The following is a 25,675-nucleotide window of genomic DNA, read 5'->3' as shown; positions in this document are numbered from 1 at the left end:
AATCAGATCATTTCATATTTTTTTTAATCTCATTTTCAAGATCAAGAGTTGTTGGTTTTTAAATTCTTGAAAATTTTGAAAAAAAAATTAAAAAAAATTACATTCACTAACCTCTGGATATCATTCGCAAAATAACAAAACGTTGGATGGAAAATAATATAAAGTTCAATCTTGTTCATCAGACGTTGGCATCGCACCTCCAGCAACTACCCCCATAAATACTGGAGGCATCACATCCGATCAAAACGGTAAGTTTTCCTTGGTCAGAATAATAATTGAAGTAATAATATAAAAACTGTTGAGGATATATTGCTCACTCAAATAGTTGAGACATAGATGTGCTATCGTTAACCTGGTCAACTATTTTAAACTGATAGCTCATAAACCGAGGAAATAGTTCCAGCTGTCGCCGATGGACATTAATGTTTGGTTATTCTGTTACTTTAAATGAAAATTGCTGTAAAGCTTGTTTAATATTTAATAGTTGCTTCCTTAAAATTTACAGAATTAAAATTTTTATTGTATCTTTCTTAATTGTTGATTATTTTTGGTATTTATAAGTGATCTTGATGTTGATACGATAAATTTTGACGATTCTAGCTGGACCAAGACCTGGGCCCCCAAGAAATTTAACGGTTACGGAAATAAGCAATGGTTTTTTAATCACTTGGCAGCAGCCTTTGGAAAAAAGTCATCTTATCCAGTACTATGATATTAAGTACAAAACTGATGGACCTTATAGGACTCTTAATAAAGGACAAATTCGACCTGAAGAAACTAGTTATCTTGGTAAATTTTATTCCATTTATATCTATACTAATGCATCAATTTTTTTCTCTGATATTGATCGGTAACCGGAGTCTATATTCTCGGACAAAATATCCTCGAACAAAATTTCCTTAAGACAAAATATCCTCAGGATAAAATATTTTTTGTCAGAATATCTGTGGACAAAATATCTTAAAATTCATTAAAAAAGAAGTTTAAGATCCAAAATATTATAATTTCAAAAAAGATACACAAAAACCATGTTAAAAGGGCGCAACACAATTATCTGCGTTTGTGTTGGTCTAATATCGAATAAACACAAATAAAAACCATGTTAAAAAGGCGCAACACGATTACCCGCGCTTGTGTAGGTCTAATGTCGAATAAACATACACAAAAACCATATTAAAACGGCGCGACACGATTACCCGCGTTTGTGTTGGTCTAATATCGAATAAACACACACAATTTAATTCTTTAAATTAGGGGAGGGTGGCCTAAAGCGGGTAAGCTAACGGAGAAGGCCTAGAAGTTTCAGTTTTTCTTCGACTTTCTAATAAATAATATTATATCCGACATAGTAATGATCGCACTTCAATATTAGATAGGAATATTGTCTTAGTTTGGTCCTAAGAATTTTTTATCAATGAAAAATGAAAACTGTTTAAAAAGTCGCTTTGCCCTACCCCTTAGCCCAAAGCGGATAAGCACTATAAGTAGATAAATCTAATGATAAAACTAATGTTAATAATAAAATTGTGTATTTAGCTAACATAAAAAAAAGATTTTTAGGCATTGCAATCATTCAAATAATGATTTTATTTTTATTTCATTAATTTTAAGCAAAATAATCATTTTTCTATTGAAATTGATAATAAGTTTTCAATAAAGAATGTATTTTCGCTTTTTTCTTATATTTACGTATTACTTGATAATATTGTATGACAAAATAAATATAGAATTGGATCAGAGCAACGCAAGTAGGTACCCACTTTGCCCTACCCGCTTTGCCCCAGTACACGTTTTTTTGCTATAAAATTGTGAAGTCAAAAATACAAAGGGAACCGTCCGAATTTGTATCGTCCTTTAGAGTTAAATGGTACAAAAATAATATGGTTTCATCAATATTATAATAAGTGTAGTAGTGTTCAAATCATCTGATGACACATTCCATTCGTAATTTTAAAAAATTTAGCAATTTCTTTATTTTGTATTTTGTTACTTTCTTTTAAAACTCGAACACCCAATCAGAATTTTCAAATACTCAGGAGTGTTCCCATGATCACTACAAATGCATACTTTGATATTCGCACTCATAATGTCACAATAAAACAGCACCTACCCGCTTTGGGCGAGGTACCCGCTTTAGGCTACCTTCCCCTATGTATATTTTATCCAAAGATTTTCCGTTCATGTATATTGGAGGATTTTTTGTCATATGAATATTTTGTCCGAGGATAAAGAATCATAGAACCTATTTATCAACTGATTAAATTGGTCTGAGAATTCAAAATTTTGTTTGAATTTATAATAAACTTCATTTCTACGAAAATATCTGACAAAAATTTATTTTGTTAATTGTGTTGAGAGAAATTTCTTAAAGATAACTTCCAAAATATTTGTTAAAAAGTGGGTTTCAAACATTTCACCTTGATCTGTTTTGATTGAGATTTTTTAATAAACATATAGAGAAACTGGCGCGGTGAATCAACCGTAATGACATTTATTAGACAATATTTCATCTGCTAACCAGAACAAACATCATTAAGCCTAAATTTATCATTTTAAATGGCAAATTTTTATAAATATTTAAAATAATGTCAAATTATTAAACCAAATTAATCATAAAACAAGAAATAATAAACCACTTTTGAAAATTAAAAAAAAAATTTACAAATATTGAATTATCTTGGATGAACTTTTTGATAACAGTAATAAAATTTATTTTTTTTTTAAATATTAAAACTGAGTTTTTCATCTCTATCCGGTTACAAGTAATCAGCTACACGTCTAAATAAGAAAAAATTTTTTATAACGTATAGAGAATATTTTGAGTTAAATTCAGGCCAATTTTTATATATTTTCAATCAATATCTACAGAAAAAATAATAATGAATTTATAAAAGAAAATTTTGAGGATAAGGAAATAATAATTAATATTTATGTTTAATTAATGTCACTCACTTGAACCATTTTCATTCAAAATATCTGATTAAAAAATTAATGTAGAATAATTATACAAGGTATTTATTTACAAGTGGGGTCTACTATTTTAATTTTCATTTTTTTGAACGAAATTGTTTGTTTTAACTATGATATATTTTATTTTTTAAAATACATAAAAAAATGAACAATTAAAAAAAAATTTTAATTACCACAATTTTAATTAATTTTACAAACTTTAAAAAAAAAATTATTAATTTTTCAAAAAATTGTGATATTCAACTATTTTTTGTTTTAAATTGTTCGTTTTTTTATGTACTTTTCAAAAAAACAATATATCAAAAACATCAAAAAAAGATAAAATAAAAATTTTATCCAAAAACATGAAAGCCAAAATTTTTTTCGACTATTGAAGGTAAAAAAGCTATCGTAATATCAATTTTTTGATATTTTCAATAACACCACCATAAATCCGCCGTAAGAGCAAGCAGAATGAAAAAAATTTTTAAATGTTAATTTTTCACCTAGATATGGCCAAAAATACGTTTGACCCCACTTGTAAATTATTACAATTATATAAGTATACTGATAATATTAAAAAAATAAAACCTAATTTTTGATTCATCACCAAGATATTCAAAGTGATAAAAAAAATAGATAGTGATATTTTTAATTCTAATTTTGAACGTAAAAAGTACAACTTTCGTACGTTTAAAATTGGAAAAATGCTCTTATACTTCAAAAGGTAGCAATATTTATGTATTTTATTTAAAGTACTTAGTAAATTTGATACATTAAATTATTATTATTATTATTATTTGGATGTTACTATACACAGAAAGAAAGAAAGTCTTGAGTCAAGCGTAAATTTTCTTAAATCAAGAAAACCTTAAGGAAGATTGAAAATTTCTCGAATGAAGTTAAAATTTCTTGACCAAAGTTAAATTTTTTTGAGCCAAGAAAATTTCTTCTTGCTCCAAAATAACTTTGGTCTTCCTTATAATTTTCTTGGTTCAAGAAATTTTTTTTTCTGTGTAGAATTTAGAATTTAGAATTTTGTTTATTAATGCCAAGGCTCAGGCCAAATGGCAAATTTTTTTACATAGTAAATACATTTGTTACATAACTAAACATTATTTGTGAGTACATGAACAACTATATAAGTAAGAATATTTTAGATAAATTTAATTTAGGATTACATCGGCATTCATTTGGTAAATAATTATTTAAAAGGAGAATCAAGGATTTAAGGTCTTAATTTCACTTTTACTTATAATTAGTTCAATTATACGTTAATAAGTATACTATATTGACAAAATAAAAAATTAATTACATAAATCGTCACAAAAATTTTCTCGTAGAAGCAATAATTGAATAAATAATTTCCTTTTTGCAGTTAAGAATCTTGTCGGTGGAAGAACATATTACTTTAGAGTATTTGCACACGCAGCGACGACTCATAGCTCGAGTGATGAGGTAAAATTCCCAGTGCCAGCTCGCGTCAAGCACAAGGCTATCACTGCCGGAGTTGTAGGTGGTATACTATTCTTCATTGTCGCAATAATCCTCAGTATATGTGCAGTTAAAATATGTAATAAGCGGAAACGGCGAAAACAAGAAAAAGGTATTTTCTACCAGCAATTTAAAGAAAAATATATTTATCCTGAGCCCCGATTAATTATTCTTTTCTTTTTTTTTGTAAAATTATAGAACTGATTTCAGCATACAATCTGGTAGCCTGCAGGCCGACAGATGCTCGCAATGGGGCTGGCCAAGTGCCCCAGGGAACAGTGCCTTTGAAAAAGTAAGCTTTTATATTTAAATAATATTTAATCTTACAACGATAATTCCTTTTAATAATTTATTACTAATGATTTTTTAATCACGGCCCTTCTTAGGGATTGTGGAAATGTTTTATGAAAATAATTAAGACTGAGAATTGCACTTGGTAATAATTTTTTTAACTAATTGGTTTATTTATTTGAGATGAATAATTTGGGCGGGTAAGCCATACGCGATATAAGTAAAACTTCTTACTTTGGTAGAGATTAATTATAATTATTTATTTCATTGACCAAAAGATAATTAATAAGAACAGTAAAAATTCAAATGAACGAAAGAAAAATTAATTGCGTAAAAGCTAGTGCATTTTGCTCAACTCATAATGCGAACCATTTCGGCAACTATTTTTGTTGAAGCAAGATATTTTGCACACTATTGTAAATATAATTTAATGAAGATTTATTCCATATTTTTTAAAAATTGATTTAATTCAATACAAACGGAAAAAACATTAAAATAGTTCAAAAAATTTTCCCGTTTATCAATCTAGTATAAAACCAGAAATATAAGTGTGTAACTTGTGAAAAAATCTATTAGTTCAGTCAATTTTTTTTTTTTTTATAAAATCCTTAGAAGGAATTGTAGATCCTCCATCGCAAATGGATATGTAACTCAGTATCGTTTAATTGTAGTTAATGAACAAAATAAAATAAAAAATCAAAAGACTGTGTATTTATATATGGGGCATTCCACGCCAAATCGGACGGTTTTCAGAATTTTAATTTTAGATTTTCTCAATTTTTTTTATATTTTTTAGTGCCCATGAAAAAACTCAAATAAAGAGTGTATATGTAAGCTTTTTAAAAAATTTCATAAATAAACTAATATTTTGTTTCGATTATTTATAAACAGTTGAAACGAATTATTTAAAAAATCCTTTAATTGCGTAGAACTGTAAAAAAATATTAAAAAATGATGTTAGAATTAATATATAATGACAAAAACGACAATTAATAATTTTTAATAGGGAAAAAAAAATTTTTCAAAAATCGAACAAAAATAGTAACCATGGAGGTCCCACGACCGGACCCACCTGAAAAGTTGTGGAATGAATAGTAGTTTGTTATCAGAAATTTTCAGGAAAATCAAAATATGCATGATTTTCAGAAAACGACTTTAACGTTTTAAAACTCGAAAATCACACGGAAAAATTTTTCCAAAAAATTATTTGTATTTTTTTTCTAAAAGTACATAGAAAAAAAGAAACTTTTTTAGTCTTTGAGTTTTTTTATTTGAATCGTTTTTTAAGAAGTTATAAACAAAACACCATGAAAAGAGCGGGTTTTTTCGAAATTCGATATCTTTTATACCGGTGATCAAAAAAATCTCAAAATTTAGGAGGATGAGTTTTTTCATGGGCACTAAAATATATAAAAAAATTGTGAAAATCTAAAATTAAAATTTTGAAAACCGTCCGAGTTGGCGTGGAATGCCCCATATATTTATTTAAATTCAACATCTATGGTGATATAAGGTTAAGCCCCAATTATTGACACTATAAGAGACAAAGTTATGATTTAATTTTTTTTAAGCAATCAAATATCAATATTGTTGAATTTTTTTTGTGGTAATGTCTCAAGCAATGTTTTAACTAATCAATTTATTTTTTTAAAATGGTAACCAGTGATATTTACTAATTAATTTCAAATATTTAAATAGATTATCCAAATACACCAATTATTGACAGGTTAAAAAACTAATTGATCTAATTATTGACATACCTTAACCCCAATTATTGACACCTATATTGCGCATACACCGAATCATCTGCTTATTCTTATTTATCGAAACGTATTATTAAGTAATCAATATTATTAAAGTTTATTAATAATAATTCACATAAATGATTAATTACTATAAAACATATAAAAATTAATTTATTTAATCAGAAGAGTTCAAACTCTTACAGTAAATTTTTCAAGTTAAAGTAAAAAAAGGCGTCATAGCGCTGTAAACTGGCTGTCAATATGAGATTCAACTTAAAAATTATGAACTAATTATTGACACCCATTATTAAAATATTGTAAAATATACGATTAATTTCAAATATAAATTTTTCATATATTGTAATTAAAAAATAAGATCATATAATTAGATGAAGAAATTAATTTAAACTTTTTAACTTTATTTTTTATTAATAATTTTAACTAACTTTATTTTTTTTAATAATTAATATTTAATATTTTTAACTAAAAGTAATTTTTAAAAAATTTTTTAATTAATTAGAATTTAATAAAAATTTATATGATAGTTAATCTTATTAAAGATAATTAAATCTATTTAAAAATAATTTAGGGTGTCAATATTTAGACCCCTGTCCATAATTGCGGGTTTTACCTTATCAATAATTTCATAATTTCATATTTAAAAATTTAATACATCTTTATTCAGCCGTACACGCTTTGATATTTCCACAAATAATTTTTTTCTAGAAATTAGTTCTAAAAAATTCCAACCGGTGGCGCACGGCCGCTAAATCTTCTCCCTAGTAAAGAGTAAAGTTTTATATATCTAATTATAAAACAAAAAAAAATAAAAAGTATAGTTTCATATAATTTTTCAAAGTTATTTCTAAAAATATCCGACAGGTGGCGCATGGTCGCTAACTCTTCTCGCTACTAGAAATTTAATTTTTAATATTACATCGACTAGGAGTGCTTGTAAATTATCGTCCTAGTAAAGTTGTTTAAGATTTTTTTTAATTATTTCACAATTAAATGAGCATTATGGGTTGTGTACTTGCATTTGGATTTTTAAAATTTTTTTTTTCAGTAGCTATGATAAACGTTTTTATGGTAACCGTTGCTATTTTAATTTTTTCATAGTAACGATTGCTATGGTAATTTTTTTGATGATAATAGTTGCTATAATAACTGTTTCGATAGTAATTGTTCTATGGTAACTGTTGCTAAACATTAAAAAAAATTACTTGAATCAAGTTAATAATTTTGAAGGATTTTGTCTTCTTGATTTGAGTAAAAAAATTCTTAAACTAAGAAATTTTTCTTGGTTTAAGTAAATTTTACTTCATTCAAGAATTTTCCGTCTTGATCCAAGACAATGAAACTGTTCAAAATTATTTTCTTGGTTTAAGAATTTTTCTCTTGATTAAAATTTTTTTTTTTCTGTGTATGATAATTTTTTGCTTAGTAACTGTTGTTATGGTAATTTTTCTATGGAAACCGTAGCCATAATAACTGTTTCTATTGTAACGATTTCATGGTAACAGTTGTTATAAGGTAATCATCAGTAAAGAAGTTTTACTTCAAAATCGTGAAAAGTTATGTACACAATACGTAATTATTTTTCAAGAATGAAAATATACGTGTAACATTAATATTTATTAATGATTAATTATTACAAATGCAATTCAAATGATTTAAATAAGTTAATTTGGAATAGAAAGATTTAGCATTTAAGTCCCCGAGCAATAGGCCACCGAAGCACCACAGTAATAATGAAACCTCTCACGATCAATTTATAGAGTCAATAACAATCGTTTTTAATTTAGTGAAATACATATGAATATATACCGCTGAAAACATTATCAGTATATATGCATAGAGTATTTTATTGATCGATAGGTAAAATTAAGGCTAATTTGAATATTGAAAAATTTGATAATCTCGGAAAACAATGAGCCTTAGATTATTTAGACCGGCAGAATTTAACCGCAGCAGCAGAGGTATTTTGGACGAGGTTGGAGTGCGACGTAGTGTATTGATTAATAACTAAATAAAAAACATCGAATTACTTTTGACATTACGGACGAATAATCACTGCACTCGGTCTATTTATTCACGTTCCTCGTGCACTCAAATCGGCCCTCGTAAATTTAATGAACGTTTAAGACACAAGCACGTAATCATTTTATCGAATAATTGTACTTAAATCAATAAATATATTTAAATGATAGTTTTAATATGCAAATTATTATTTAAACGGCATCCAAAAGTCCACAATACGACTGCAGTGATGCCTATTCTGGATTATTATCTTGTAATTTTCGAACTTTTTTTATCATGTCTAATTATTCATTAATAATAAAATCTATTTATTTATTTTTTTTTTCAATTTATTTTTATATAAAAACGTGCAAAAATTTTAATAACACATCGGTTAGTTTTTTTTCCGTTATTAAAATATTATTAAAAAAAATTTATTCTGCTAAATTCTCGCGGTTAGTTTTTGTGTCGCTGATCGATCTTTATGCCATCCATGTGCCTACATAATATCCAGAACGGGTTGGACGGTTCAGCCACTGCCGAGAATTTAATTATCCTCCGCTCTGTAAGGTTAATTAAAGTTTAATCAAAATTAAAAAAAAAAAAAACAATTTAATATACAAATAATTGTTGTTATCATTATTATTATTAAAATATGAAAAGGACGAAGTATAGTACAGAGCACAGGATAAATGAGAGATAAATTAGTGAGAGGAACTGGGGTAATCGCTTTGGTGACAGTGAATCTTTTTTGATTGCTTCCGTTTCAGTGCTTATAATCGTCAAGTGAAGCAAGCAAAAAAGAGCTTCACGTGCACATATCTCGTTTATAGTACGGAAAAAAATTCGTCATTTTGTTTTCTTATTTTTTTTTTATTATTGTAGCAATGAGAGCTTAACAGAAGTATTTTCCTGTACATTTATATTTTTAAATACTTGTCACGCTTCAATTGTCGTGTTTATTCAATGGAAGATTATTATTTTTCTGGGAAATAAAATTGTTTGTTTTTTATAAAAATACCAGCAGGGTCAGCATAAAAATATCTAGGTTTAGAGCTATTTAAATTTTTAATTTTAAACTGGTCTCTGCATTGAAGCAGTGCTCGCTCGAAATGTTTTTCAATTGAGGCGCTTAGAACGTATTCAATTTAACAATTTATACACAAAAAAAAAAATTCTTGAACCAAAAAAATTATATGGAAGACTGAAGTTATTTTGGAGCAAGAAATTTTCTTGGCTTAAAAAAATTTAACTTCGTCCAAAAAATTTTAACTTAATACAAGAAATTTTCAGTTTTCCTTAAGATTTTTTTGATTTAAGAAAATTTACACTTAACTCAAGACTTTTTTTCTTTCTGTGTAGTTAATTAAAGTATAGAAATTGATTTGACAAAAATAATATTCACGTTACAGTTTTTAATGTTTTAATTTAACAAATATAGTAAATTGTTCTTTGTAATTACACTGAAAAAAAAAAAAATTAACTTGAATCAAGAAAACAATTTTTGAACCAAGAAAATAATTTTAAAGAGTTTCATTGTCTTGAATCAAGACGAAAAATTCTTGAATTAAATAAAAATTCTTAGTTAAAGAATTTTTCTACTCAAATCAAGAAGATAAAATTCTTCAAAATTATTTCCTTGATTCGAGTAAATTTTTTTGTCGGTGCAATTACGGACACGCGTATTGCGTCGTTTGAAACTTCATAGTAAGAAACCATTTTTAAGAAATTTAACCAAAATCATAAACTTCATAAGAACTAAATTTAAAAACCGTAAAATTAATACTTGGAAATTTATTTAATGGAGATATTAATAAATATTGTCATTTCTCAAATTTTTTGTTTCAAGCGTTTGTTATCACGTTAAAAATAGTTATACGTCATTAAGCCGCAAAGAGACAATTTTCCGACAATGTAAATTTGTATTATTCATATTTTTATCATTATTACTCAGGAAGTTAAATTTGAGATAGTATATTAAATTATTTAAAAAATGTTTAACAATACTTTTATTAAAAGCACAACGGTAACCCAAGTGCAGTGTAAAACCAGGTGCAAGTAAATTTTTATCTTTGAACGCGCACTTGGCGTAAGATACTGCCGCTCCTCTGGAAAATAATCATAAAAAACATCAACTTATCGTTAACTTAAAAATTGAAGAAACTTTGAAACATTAAATGAAATAAAAAATCTTATTTTGAAATAAATAAAGTTTGTAGTACACTGAAAAAAAAAATTCTTGACTGGAGTGTAAATTTTCTTGGCTCAAGAAAATATCAAGGAAGATTGAAAATTTCTTGAATGAAATCAAAGTTTCTTGGCGCAAGAAATTTGCTTTTTGTGTGTATGACAAAATAGCAGGCATGCGAACAAAATGGACTCATTCAATTATGTATTGTTATATACAGTAGATTGATTTTTTTGAATATTCAAAACTGTTCACAGAATGTACTAACATTTTCGTGCATTTATGCATAAATTTTAAATATAATCTGCGCAAATTAATATCATAACACAAAAAAAAAAAAAAAAAAGAAACAATTTTATTTTCTCGTTTGGATTTTTTTTACCATTGAATGTAATAACTCTTAATAAATTCCTGCAGTGATTGAACCTCCGGCGAAAAGCACAACAATGATAGAAAGTTTTAACCGAATAATTAGCATCAAAAATTAAAACTCTCGCTACAATAAAAAAAAATAATATTTTTCCGTATTTTAAAAAAAAAAAAAAAAAAAAAAAAAAAACAAGCCGAAAAATGAATAACGTGGATGGTCTCCTTGTCCTCTGTATGTTCTGTAGGTCGACAAACTTAAACGCGTGCGGCGAGTCAGTATCGACGCTGACCCGTTGCAGCCCGTTGAACCCGCAACCACAACCTCATCATCAACCACTTCCTACGCAAGTAACCCCCGTGACAGTCACCTCGGAGCAGATCCACGAGGCACCCTCGAATCGTGACCGTGACCACCATGCACTACATCTCGATAATCGAGATTACGAGAGCGTGTTTATCATAGAGAGGCGGAACAGTAAGCCCAATCTCCGCTAACCAGACCAATTAAAGTTTCAACCCGGACCGCAGATAAACGCAGTCACACCACCTTACAGTGATTTACCATCTAGCATGACCGACCAATTGATTTATTGACTGATTTTGTTTAACTATTCAATGATAGAGTGCATAACTAATGAACAATGTACGGACGAACTAAGAAAAGATAAAAGATATATTAAATTATTATCAACACTCCGCTCTGCAATGTTTACTACCTCTGCTAATTAATAGGACCTACTAATCTACCATCGATACCTACTGTCTACTACTTAGTCATGAGATGATTGTCATGAGTGATAACTTGAACTATAGATGTCAGATGAACATTCAGGCAATACAGGCAAAACTAGGACTCATTAGTTCTTCCAGTCAGTACCCAGAGCTTATCTTCGCTCGGCGGCCTAGGGAGTACATAGATTTTTTAGTTTTTTTTTTTATCAATTTTATTATGTGGTCATTGATTTATCAACATTTATTATTTTGGCCACATTTCCCTTTTTTATTATTATCAGTATTGCTATTTATGCATTGAGAAAAACGCTTGATTCAAGAAAAATTTTTTCTTCAATTTAATATTGATATTTCAAAATATTCAGGAAATTAACTCTCGAATTTTTTTAAATGAGATACATCTGTACTTTGTCCAAGAATTTCTTTCTCGAGGATTAAAATATTGTATATTTTATATAAAATTTTGATTTTACAAGCAGTATTACTTCATAATGAATTTTATATAAAATCATTAGAATTTTCTGAAAAATATGAAAAAAAAAATGATTGAAATTTTATTGAATTTTGTTCATACTCGAATCGCGGGTTGTAGATTATGTAAAAGTTTTTTGTAAATAAACGTAATAACGTGAAACATTTAATGATATTTTTCGATAGAAACTGATAATTGTGTATAAGCACTTCAACTATAGAAAAATTGAATAAAAGAACGATATAATACTTCTACATATTCTAGAATCTGCATTAACCTTATAAAAAAATTTGCGAAATTCAGATTATAGGTTTTTTCTTCATTTTTATAAGAAAATTGTAATGATTTTATGTCAAATTTATTTTAAAGTTATATTCCGAGTCGAAATTTAAATCGTAGATTCAACGTATTGAACGTTCAAATCGTAGGTTGAGTGTATCAGACGTTGAAAACGTAAGATCAACGTATTGAACGTTAAAATCGTCATTTAAACGTATAGTGGACGTTAAAAACATATGTTGAACGTATCCAACGTACTATAAATACGAAGATAACTGGTAAAAAGAAGTAATATAAGAATTACTCAAATAACTACTCATGTTTCAAACGTAAATAGGCAAAAAAAATTTTTTTTTTTTTTTTCAATTTTGTTGCGGAGATTTTACATTTCTTAGCTTAAATTTACCGTTTTTTTTGACGGAAATGCTTTTTCGAAATTTTTTACTCTCGGAATGGTTTCCAAAATTATGTATAATTTTATGAAATATCATTTATACGATTTTATACCAAAAATGACCTTATAAATCTCTATATAAAATAATAACTTTTTATACAATTTTATAAAATTTTGTACTATTGGATTTTTACAAAAAAAAAAAAAAAAAAAAAAAAAAAAAAAAAAAAAAAAACTTAAAATTTCTAACTTCCTGCTAAGAAAATAAAAAATGTGTCGTTATTTGAGTAGTTTTAATATTACTATTTTCACCCATTATTAGTTCTTTTCACATTCATAATACATTGGATACGTTCAACATATGTTTTTAATCTTCATTAGTTCAAATGACGATTTTAACGTTCAATACGTTCAACACGTTGAATCAATTTTTTCTCCACGATTGAAATATATTTTTATTAAATACAAAAAACTAATTTTTGAAGGAATCATATAAAATTAAAAAAAAAAAAAAAATTATTGTTAGTTTCCGAAAATTATTATTGGATAAAAAATGTTATGGTATCGATTGAAGATAATAAGCTTTTAAATAAAGTGGATAGTTATCGGCCGAATATGATGTTCTATTGAGCCAAGATTACAAGATCAAAGATAAAAAAATTTTCGGTTGTCTTCAAGATAATTTCTTGGATCAAAATAGTTTTTCTATCAGTGTACTTTCTGTTTTAATGATATGTGTCGAACTTGTACAATCACTAGTTTATTGCTAGAATTCATTATCATAAATCGTGTACAATATATGTCAGTAGCTATAGTGAACATGGTGGTAAAATGGAGTAAAGGATGTAAAGTTTAATTTGTTGTTGAGATGTATGGTATAGTTTAGTTGGCTAATTTAGTTAATTAATGGTAAATGTGCGCTAAATATATTGTTGAGATTATAATGGATTTGCGATAGAATAAATCTCAATGCAACGCTTCGACTGAAGAATTGTTGGGGAGATTAAACGGAACCGATTTAAAATAATCAGTTAGTCTGAATGGAATTTATGGTTTCAAAAGCTTTTAAAGTTGTTCGAAGTTTTATCAATGCTAAATTTAAGGAGAGTAAAAATGTCCTTTGGAACGTCAGTTATTTCGAGTAAAAAATGATAATTTACTGCTAACAATCCAAAAGTTTATTTGAATCAATTAACGAATGAAAAAATGGCATTTTGTTGAATAAATTTCGATTTAAGAATTCTTTAAACTTCAAGAATAACTTGCAAAAATTATATTTTGATTTTTAGTTACATTGATAAAAAAATTTTACGTACAAAGACATTGCGTTCATATTTGGCCGATTATATCAAACGGTATCAGTACAATTGTCTACTGCTTCAATGCTCGTGGATGAATTGTTTCAACTAATAATTGTAGGTTCAATTGCTGCGTACAATCATTGTGAAATTAGTAAAGAGAAATTGATTGTGCTTTTGATATATAAGCAGTACATGAACATGCAATCCTTCTCGACATCTTATTGAGCAATTTGTAATCGTTTGTATCAGCTGATCATTAAGCAATTGTGCATAGGCTTTTGGTATAATCCGTACACTGAAAAAAAAGTATGAGTCCCACACTTATAAATTTCAGTGATATTGAAATACTTGGTATTACGAATATACTTAAACACTGTTTGAGTCTCAGCGCAATATTTTTAAGCACTACACTGAAACTCGTTTGTCATACACTTATACTGAGTTTGAGTGCCACCGCAAAACTCATATCAGCAATACACTCAAATCCTTATAGTAATAAATTTACAGAATAAAAAAAGAAAGGTTATGTAAATAAATATTGCTATACATTAAAGAAATGACAATAAACCCATTTATTTTAAAATTAAATTTATTTAAAAATTAATAAATAATTAATAATAATTATAATATAAAATACAGAATATTGACATATATGGGACAAGGTATATTAATATTAATTTTTAAAAAATAATTTTTTGGAATAAAGTTGTTTGTTAAATAAAATTAAAAAATTATCAAGTGACTGCTAACTTTAATGTGATATTAATTTTGTACTTATAAAAAACTCATAAGAGTTGTCATATTTGTTTATAAAAATTTTTAAAAATTAATAACAAAATTGTTCCTGGTGACTCAAATATGTTAATTTTTTTTATTTTTTAATAATTTTTTTTATTTTATTTATTAAAAAATAATGATTAAAGATTAATGTTAGGATGTTACATTTATTATAATAAAGGTTAACCTCGGTTCACAATGGTTAAATTTTACAATATCATAAAATTACATACCTTCAAACACTTGATGATAGGATGACAAATTCCACTCGGTTAATTTATTTTTCACCCACGGATCCATAAATCATTATTTTTAATGTCAATTATATAAATATTTTTTTTTAATGCTCTTGAGAACCATGTTTAGGTTAAAGGTATAAACACGGTATATAAACACGGGGAAAAAAAGAACGAAATACGCGCTGAGTTTTACGCGGGAACTTTTTTTACTATACTCTCTAGACTTGCAATAGTATCGTATGGAAAATATAAGTCACTCACTTAAACAGAGTATTGCGATAATACTTAAACTTTTTTATCATATTTGCAATACCAATTCATTAAAAAAGTGTATATCAATAGGGCTTAAACTTTTTTTTCAGTGTAAAAATTGTCCAGGTTGCTCACCACGGTTTCTTTACAGTAATTTTCTTTTTCGCTCAATAATTAGTCAGTTAATTGACTTGTGATACAAATAACAAATTTTTGAGCTTTTGAAGGCAAAAATTAAAGTCAAGTTTTTAGAAATAACTAATTCTGATTAGATTTTAATTCAAGGACAGCGTTGATAGCTATTTAGTTCGATAGTTTTCAGTGCATTGTTACTTGTGACGTTTGTTGATTAATTTAACTCACTCTACAGTCAAAAAGATACAAATCAAACAACTTATCCATTGTTTTAACACAAAATTCACGAGGAATTGTTGTTCAATTTCGATATTGATTCGACATGGAAGAATTTAGCATTACTATTATCATTAGAAAAAAAAAAAAAAAAAAAAAAAAGTTCCATTCGGCAGCCGAAAACGAAGAAAATTTCATAATAAATGTAGAAATCTAAAAATTACTTTGATCGGAAACGACGATAGCCATAATGAATACGGATAATTTTTCAAACTTAACATACTTATTCTACAGATAAATATGAAGGTCATGTTCGAAGATGAGCTTAATTAGTCTTGTTATTTCCACCTTAGGATGATAAGTATTATTATTAATTGGCATAGCGAAATAAGACATAATTTTGGGATTACACATATGATATGGTACTCAAATTGAAGCTTATTTAAAGAGCTTTCAGATGCAATTTACAGAAATTCGATAAATTATCCCATTCAAAAGTTATTCAAGTACGAAAATAAATATAAATTTCTGTGATTTTGAAAATTTTGAAATAAGTATGTTGAGTTTGATAAAGATCCATTGTTAATTGGCGACGCTATCGTCGTGACAAGCCGCGTTATATCGTATATATTTGAGAGTTGAGTTTCAAAAGGGTATCTTTTCATTTTTGATTAATCGAGACAAAAAACTGGTTATCTTTAATTATAAATATTTTTATTGAACTTTTTTAATTTAGCTATAAAGTGCTATCGGTTATGAAGCTACAATTCGAGTTTCATTTAGAAATCTTTATAATTCTTGAAGTACTTATTATTTAAAAGATCAAAAAACTATTCTTTTAAAACATGAAAAGGTACCCTTTTGGAAATCATCTCCTCATATATAAATATTTATATACATACTAGGGTGTGCCAAAATTCAATTTTTATGAAGAACCTTTTAAAATTAGAATTTTGAGTTCCGCTTTTGGCAGGAGCTGTGTTTGGGCGTTTCCTGAGATATTTTGGGGTGAGACGATTTATTTGATTTTCATAGAATTTTTAACAAGAGATTTAGTTGGGCACTTCCGGCCAAAATTTGAAATTTCAGCGAAAATATCCAAACTAAACTCCTGGTAAAAAATTCTATAAAAGTCAAATCGTCTCACCCAAAATATCTTAGGAAATACCTAAACACAGCTTCTGCTAAAAGCGGAACCTAAACATTCCAATTTTAAAAGGTTCTTCACGGAAATTGAATTTTGGCACACCCTAATATACATACATTTATAAACTTTTGAACCATTTGTATTTTCTGACTCAGCTCGTCGAGTTAAGTCGGAATATATCAAAATTTTTCAAAAGTTTCGTCGTGAGGACCATTGTAATAGTTAGATTTCTATGAAATTTACTAATAACCATGGGCATTATCATCATCGTCATGAACACAATTACCATCATAATGACCATTATCATAATCGTGATAATTAAAGTGGTAATATTTGTGATGACAGTAATCATGGTGATGATTGTTAATATGATGATAATGTTAGTGAAAATTAGATTTTTTAGTACTCTTTTAAACAACTTTAAAACAACAAATTCAAAATTTTACCATCATCTCCTCACATCAGATAGTTTCTCAGTTTTAACATCCAATTCTCTGCAATAACAATGAACAGCATAAAAATATAAAATTGATAAAACTAGTTGATTTGACACTTGTTTGAGTACATACCATAATACTAATATATATATATATATATATATATATATATATATATATATATATATATATATATATATATAAATATGATAATATACTCGAGTCTAATAACTTAACAATTATAACTCTAAATTTAACTATTCTTGATTTTTATTCGTTTCAGTTTCTCAATTTTAGACGATCAATAAAAATGAAATACACTCATACACCGCACTAAATAAAAGTAGGTACCCGGTTTCTCCTGTGCACAGCTGCTGCCGCTATCCGGATTCTCATTGTCGCTCTTTCTTATTTTATATTATTGTATTCATATATATATATATATATATATTCGTTTTTTTATTTTATTATTTTCATTTTTGTTTGCACGATACCACTCAAAGTCGATCGCGTCCTTCATTATTAGAATTCGATAATCGATATTTATTTCATGAATACTATTCAGCAATACAACAATATTGCTCGGGTTTTGTTGAAAAATGAAAAAATTAAATTAATTATTTTTATTCTTTGTTTATTCTATTACTTCCTTGACTTTATTTTCTAAGCTTTTATACTGTTTTCCGACTTTATTTTTGTATGCACGACAAAAATATATTATTTTTGCTATTTTAGTGCTTAACAAAACTATTCTCATAAATTCATAAAATAAATTACTTAATATTATTTTAGTGTGTATATAACACTTGAACGATTGACTTGTTATAACTTTTTTCTCCAAAAAATTAAATTTCTTCAGAAAGTTATTTGTATTAAATTTTATAGGAGATTGCACAGCACAGTTATAACTTTTTGTTAAATCTTGTTGAAAAGTTTTTAATATTTATTGGTCGACGAGTTTCGATTAAAATTTTACTTTAAGTACTAAAAAATATACTTGTCGTGACCCGGATTATTTTATATTACCTATAATTTAGAATTTTCGCTATTTAATATGAAATAACTTGAAGAAATTGTTCGATTCAAGAAGAATGTTTTATTCAAAATTCCTGTCTTGTTTTAAGATATTTTCAAATAAATAAGCTGAAAATTTTCCAAGAAAATTTTACTTTAACGAAACACTTTACGGTTTAAAAAACGCTTTAACGTTAGTTCAAGACATTACGGACTTGTTTCAAAAATGTCATTAAAATCAAAAAAGGTCTTAATACATTTGAAAATTTTCTACATCGATGAAGAATAAAAAATTTTTTTTCGGGAATCGGCGTATTTTTGTCCGAAATTAGCAGAAATGCAAAAAAAAAATTTGTACGTCTTTATGGCTCCTGGAACCCACCTCGGATGCTACAAGAGCGTATAATAAAAATTGTATTTTTTTTTCTAAGTCAAAAGAAATTTTTAGTTTGAAGAAAAAAATTTTTTTTGTATTTCTGCACGTTTCATGAAAAAACACGTCGGTTTCCAAAAAAAAATTTTTTTATCCGCCCTTATGGCTCCAGGGACCCACCTCGGATGTCATAAGGGCGTAAAAAAAATTTTTTTTTCGGAAATCAACGTATTTTTGTATGAAACGTAAAGAAATGTAAAAAAAAAATTTTTTTTGGACTTATAAAAAAAATAGGATTTTTATTACACGCCCTTATGGTTCCGGGGTGCCATAAGGGCGCATCATTTTTATACGTCCTTATAGCATCAGCAACGCGATATTTCTGAATTAAGTAATAATAATTATTGACCTAAGATATTGATGTCTTAAGCCTAGATGACGAAATTTAAAACAAGAAATTCTTGAAACACGACAACTGGTAAACTTTTTTAGAAAGATTATTTCTCTTGAATCAAGACAGATTATTTATTAGCCTTGGACACTTTTACAAATTTTTTTTTCTAAAATTTGACAATCAAAATAATTATCTACGACTATAAAATAATTATAAATGAGAATACTTTTGTTTTTACACTTTCTCAATTAATCGCTTAAAGTTAAATCACATAACAGTGTTAATATTGTTTATTACAAAAATCCTTACTATAAATATGTGTCTTCCTCTTTATAAAGCGACGCACATTAAAAAATTCGTACACTATTAAAAATAACATTTGTATTTTAAAATAAAATGTGGATCATATCACATCTATTTGCTCCCTAATATCACCGCCTAGATAATGTAATTTTTAATTATTTTAGAATTTAGTAATCTATTTATTAATACTGCCATTATAATTATAATTATTATTATTGATCTAATTATTACTGCTATTATTATTTTTACTATATTATTATTAGTATCACAATTATTTTTTTGTGAATGTAATCGTTGTGTTACAAAAACTTCTCTCTCCCCGATCTTTCCCTGCTGCGCCGGACCCGAAGGAGGAAAAAAGGTGACAATATACGGTGCACCTTGTAAAAAGTCCACAATTGCTACCACGAAATAAATAAAAATAATTAATGTTTAATATAATAAAAAAAAAAAATTAAAGAAAAAAAAACTTCACAAAAAAAATAAATAATTGAATGATAAAATTGGAAATTAAAAAAAAAGATCATTTGAGGGATTAAAAAAAATCCATTCACTGCCACCACTGAAAATTCCTCACATTTCACAACCAATTTTGCACAAGAATGCGCATGTGCATGCTACCCCGCCTGCATCCTAAATTCGAGTTGATCAAATTTATGAATTTTAATTAACATAATTAATTGTTGCTGTTCTTGTTTATTTGTGTTTATTATTACGTCGTTGCACGTATTTGTCATTACGATATAGTGAGACATTAATTGATGAGACAGATTCATTTTCTTCTGAATCAACAATTTATATTATTGTATGTTAATGATTAAAAAAAACCAAAAATTATTCTTACTTAAAAAATTTACAAAATAATTTCATTGTACATTTAATAAATTCATTTCAGAATTTTTGTTTGAAGCTCATGCATGATAAATTATTTTTTCAATTTATTTTTACATTTTGGCTTTGATAAAAATTCTGAAAAAATACTTAAGCTATAAAATTATTAAAAAATTTCTTAAATGATTGAAAAATTTTATAACAATTTTGATTGCTCTATTTTTAAAAGAAAAATAATTTTTTTATTTCATAAAAACTATTTGTAGCGCGAAAAAGAAAGATTAATTGATCACTGTACGCGGTAGTTTTGACATTTTAGGCATACAAATTATTCTTATAACTTAATTGGGAAACTAAAAAAATTTGGTTGAGAACCAAATAAATTTGACTAAGATCTTCTTGCGGTGCTTACAAAAACTTTTGAAAATAATATAAATCATGAAAATGAAGTTAGCCGACATTTCAAAATTTTTAGAAATTTTTTATTGAAAAAATTTTAATTAAACGATTAAAAAAAATGTCACATTTAAAACACTTGAAAAACTGTAAGTGCAATTTTTTAGAAATATTGATTTCGTTGTAATTTGATTAATAAAAAAAATCAAAAATTTTTAGACGTCTGCTAATTTTAGTGTCATTATATAATTCAAAGAAAACTGAGCTTCTATATCTAGTTTTTGAACAATAGTGTTAATTTATTTAAAAATTAGTCAACGTTTCAAAAATTTGAATTAATTAATTTAAAGAAACTGTAATAAATTAGTCTTGATCAAGAAAATTCCAGGTAATTGTTAGTAATCAAAAATTTGAAATAATTAACGCTGTTAAGTGAAAAATAAAAAAATTGAAGGATCTAAAGTACTCGCCTAAAGCGAGCAAATTTTGATCAAAGTTCTATTATATCTTAGAAAATAATTCCTAGAATCCATAAAAAAAGTTAAATTTTCTTGTTATTCAAAAATAAAAAAAATGCATATTATTTTAAGTGATCAATTTCTTCTTCCATCGTGTAATTGAATAATATTGTAGTTTTCTCTGTTTTCTAAGCAAGAACTTGAAAAGAAAATATAATTTTTAGAATAATCAAATATTGTACAATGAAAGTTTAATTAGATAATATCAACAAACAAACCATCTTATCACCTGAATATCTCGCTAAATCGTAAAAGTTTATTTCCAACGAAAACTAACGTGAAAATAATTTTGTATAGATCTAGAAAAAGCCGAGTACCAGGTTTGAATCTTCTCCGAGAGATCTTGGCTGCAGACAGCCCGGACACTTATCGGTGCCGGCCTCTCAGCAAGATATCCCGAGCAGCAGACGGCCGTTTTGTAATCGCAGATTCCGTGCTCAGTTCAGCAAACAACAGCATCCTCGATGCATCTAGCAGCGACGACGGTGGTTTCCTTCCAAAATCAAGCCGCCTGAAATCATCCTGGCGACGTCCTCTGGTGGGTACGAGCCAAATGAGCCTGCGCTCCGACGGCAGTGGAGTTTCAGTGAGCATGCCTCCCTCAGCGTACCTCGGCATCACCAATCCGCTGATGCAACCAATGCCAACAATCTGCACCATATCCCCTGGGTTCTTCGCCAGTTCCCCCAACGCTCCAGTTTCTGTTCCCTGGAGCCCGACAACGACCATGTACCTCAGCGATTTGAGCTCAGTCCGACAGCCATCTTCAGTGGAGCGATCTTTCCCAACTCCTCCAGGCTACCACCAGCAGCTAAGACACCTCCATCAACGCTACAGCCAAGAATTGCCATCACTGAAAGCAATCCACGCAGAGTCCCAACGATTTATTCCAGTGCATCCTTTGGCAACTTCATCCCCGCCTCAAACTGCTGGTAGACCACGTGCTAGACTGCCTCCTCGTCATGCCAAACACGCGCGATCTGCTCCAGAATTAGCAGCCTCTCCAGATCTCCATTTGTCAGAAACCTCACCGGAGAGCCGCTCGAGCAGTTCCGGTTTTGGTAGCAAAAATACTTCACAACAGAATCAAAGCTCACGAAGTGGCAGTACTGTTGCTGAATGGCGTCCTCCGCCTTATCGACCGCCACCCCCACCACTTCTGGGCCGATGGCTCGAACTCCAAGACCAGCCGGTTAAAATTCCTCATGGTCATCCGGCGGTAGATGTTGGTAGTGTGGACGGACACTACGAATTTGATCCTGTTTCTTGTACTCCGACGCCAACTTCAGCGTCAACTCCTACAAGGGAAGAAAGACCGCCTGTTCACCACATTCACATCCAGCTGCCGATTCACCAGGTTCACACCACCACCACCACCACCCATCACCAACCATCGAGGTACTCTAGGGACAGCATTGAGGCTAGGGTCCAGGCTATGAAGGCTGAGTTTCATCAGTTTAGACAGAGACAGGCCAGAAGGAAACGAAGTGCCCAGTTAGAGAGTGCTTGCTGATAAATAATTATTTTTTTGCTTTGATATTAAGTACTATTGATTGTATTGTTTCGGTTATTCGAGTAAAAGGTTTTGTTAATGGTGTGATTAAATGAAAACACTTTAGTGATCAGAAGGTACTTTAAATACTTTAAATGGAAAATATTAATTTTTCGCTACTGTAGAGTTTTAAATAGGTTGCTAATATTGAAATGCTTCACACACCTAAAGTATTCACTTTATTAAGATATATCGTTTATTTTTATTGTGAAATTATTTATTTACTTAATTTTTAATTGTTTGCTACTAAGTTTGTGTAACTTGAGATTGATAAGTATGTTTCTGTTAAATTAATTAATTTAATTGTAATTATTCACCATTGTACAAAAACTTTTGGTGATTGTTTGGATGTTGACTTTCTTTTTATTATAAATTGTAAAAATTACTTGTATTCTTTGATTTATTGATTAATAAATAGATACTTCTATTTATACGTAAACAAGTTCTGACAAATACTCAGTTTTATAATACTCAGATAAATAATTATAAAAGATAATGATAATGATCTCAAAAGATGAACATTTTTATTTAATGTTTTTACTTGAAATGATGGAAGTATGGTTGAAAATTAATGAAAATATATTTAGGTAATTTTATGTCAGATTAACTTTTGATTTCTGAGAAGTAATTGTGAAATAAAGATAGAGACAGTTGAAGGTCAAGAAAATGGGACTTCTTATTAAAGTTTAAAAATATTATCATGAAAAAATTTCACTGGTACACTGAAAAAAAAATTCACTTGAATCAAGAGTAAAATTCTTGAACTAAGAAAATAATTTTAAAGAAGCTCATTGTCTTGAAGCAAGACAAAAAATTCTTAAATCAAATAAAATGTACTTAAATTAAGTGAAATTTCTTAGTTTAAGAATTTTTTAACTCAAACCAAGAAAATCAAATTCTTCAAAATTATTTACTTGATTCAAGTGAATTATTTTTTCTGTGTAAAAATAAAAACATTATAAATGCGAATTAAAAAAAATATTTTTTATCATAATTGATTTGTTATAAAAATCTCAAAAATCTTCAATATTATTCGATTTTAAAATAATGAGAAAAGCATCGTGTTAAAAAAAAAAGCGAATAACTGTTTTAAAATTTTTGAGTTGTAATTTTTAAAAATCCCGAAATTGTGAACGATTTTAAATGAGAGATTTTTAAATTTTAACTAATAATATTTAAAAATATAATTAATTGTAAATTTTTTATAAATTTCTTGAAATTTATCATAAAATTATTTGTTGCGATATCGTTATGAAAAAAATTTTATTTTTTTCAATTTTTAATAACTTTTGGTCGTTTAAAATTTTTTTTACAAACTACAATACTTAAATTTTTTTGGCAAATATTTCTCTTGAGTTTTCGCAAAAAAATTATTTGAAAAATCATTAATTTGACATCAAATAACCTACGTAAAAATCAATTTATTATTACAAAAAAAAAAAAAAAAATTATTTTAAAAGTGAATCGATCGTTTACATTTATCGGTTAAAAAAAATTATTCGAAATAACTATCAAAAATTGTCGAAAAACATCTAAACAATTACCAAACTTTTAATGTTAATTTAGGTAAAAATAATAATAAAAATTAGTTAATATATACTGAAAGTTATTCTTAAGTTTAAATGATATAAATTCTTAAATATTTTTTTTACTTAATTAATTTATAATTTAAAAATGTAAATTAATCGAAAATAACTCATAAAGTAATTTTATAAATAAAAATAACAAACTTACTTTAAAAGTAAACAATAATTTAACGTCAATAGAATTTAAAAAAATTTATAAAGTTTTTTTACAATCATAAAATTTAAAAAATACATTTGCTGGATTAATTAACGAATGATAATTATTTTATTTTCTTTATTAATTATAATTGTAAAATCGATTTGCACTTAAATTTATTGTGACATAGTGATATGATATTAAGTAGCGTTTTTTTTTTTTTATATATTAGTAATAATATAAAAAAAAAAAAAATAAAATAAAATAAAATAAAAATAAAAATAAACTAAAAACAAATGGTAAAATTTTTTGTATTGCGTGCCAAGTGTTTTCGGCGGCTCAACGTAAACATTTAAGCGCAAATAAGAATCTAAAAATGGCTGTGGGAAAAACACACGCCAAAGAAATTTATAAAAAAACATGTGCGTACACCTAACGGAGTTAACTTTATTATATAATACGTATGTAAAATTATCACAGAAGAAATGTTTAAAAAAATAAAAAGAGAAACTAATAATTAAAATAAAATAAAATAAAAGACAAAGTAATTAATTCGATGAGCAATGGACTCGAAACGTGATATTAGGCCGAAGCTTGCCTCGAGATTGCTTAAGAACTCAAAAAAGTTCTCGTACTGCACTGCCTATTTAGGGTTTCGCTAGCAACCCAACATATTATCGGCACAATAATTTTTCTTAAGCAACGTAAAAATAATTATTTAATACACAATGTATTTTAAATAATTATTATAATGTGGATGACTCTTGTTGATTTATTATTGACTACCATCGTTAATGAATAAATATATCCTTATATTAAAATATTAAACGAAAAAAAAAATCATTTTTTTTCATTCAAACGCTTCATACGCTTTAACTATTTGTTTAGATATCACTTATTTTTTTTTTTTTTAGATTGTTTTATTTACCAAATATTGTAAGTGTTTTATCAAAGTAATTAATTTACATTATTTTAAGAGAAATTCGGTCAAAATTCACTACATATATAAATGTTTTTCTATAACTCGTTGTCATTTTTTGTAAAAGATTTCTTGTAAAATAGTGTAATTTGAATAGTTTTATAAAACATTTACTTTTTAGTTAAATTTAATTTTCTATTAAAAATATAAGTGTTTC

General features: G+C 27.2%; 1 protein-coding gene across 4 annotated transcripts in view; it reads left to right on the top strand.

The window, feature by feature from the left end:
- LOC141536826 (protein turtle) overlaps positions 1 to 23,259 on the top strand; it is a 150,282-nt gene extending 127,023 nt beyond the window's left edge. For all 4 annotated transcript variants that reach the window (XM_074257581.1, XM_074257580.1, XM_074257582.1 and 1 more), the window contains exons 12-16: positions 183 to 248; positions 601 to 789; positions 4,328 to 4,555; positions 4,642 to 4,735; positions 21,563 to 23,259. In XM_074257581.1, the coding sequence (XP_074113682.1) occupies positions 183 to 248; positions 601 to 789; positions 4,328 to 4,555; positions 4,642 to 4,735; positions 21,563 to 22,778 (1,793 nt within the window). In that variant the 3' untranslated portion in view covers positions 22,779 to 23,259. The remainder of the gene's footprint in view (positions 1 to 182; positions 249 to 600; positions 790 to 4,327; positions 4,556 to 4,641; positions 4,736 to 21,562) is intronic.
- The last annotated feature ends 2,416 nt before the right edge of the window (positions 23,260 to 25,675 follow it).

This window comes from Cotesia typhae, unplaced genomic scaffold, assembly GCF_013202065.1.
Source record: "Cotesia typhae breed Kobodo isofemale line unplaced genomic scaffold, CoteBio_Ctyphae scaffold_45, whole genome shotgun sequence".
Classification (NCBI taxonomy): Eukaryota; Metazoa; Arthropoda; class Insecta; order Hymenoptera; family Braconidae; genus Cotesia; species Cotesia typhae.
The sequence above is the reverse complement of the archived record's forward strand: the minus strand, read 5'-3'. Positions and strand labels throughout refer to the sequence as shown.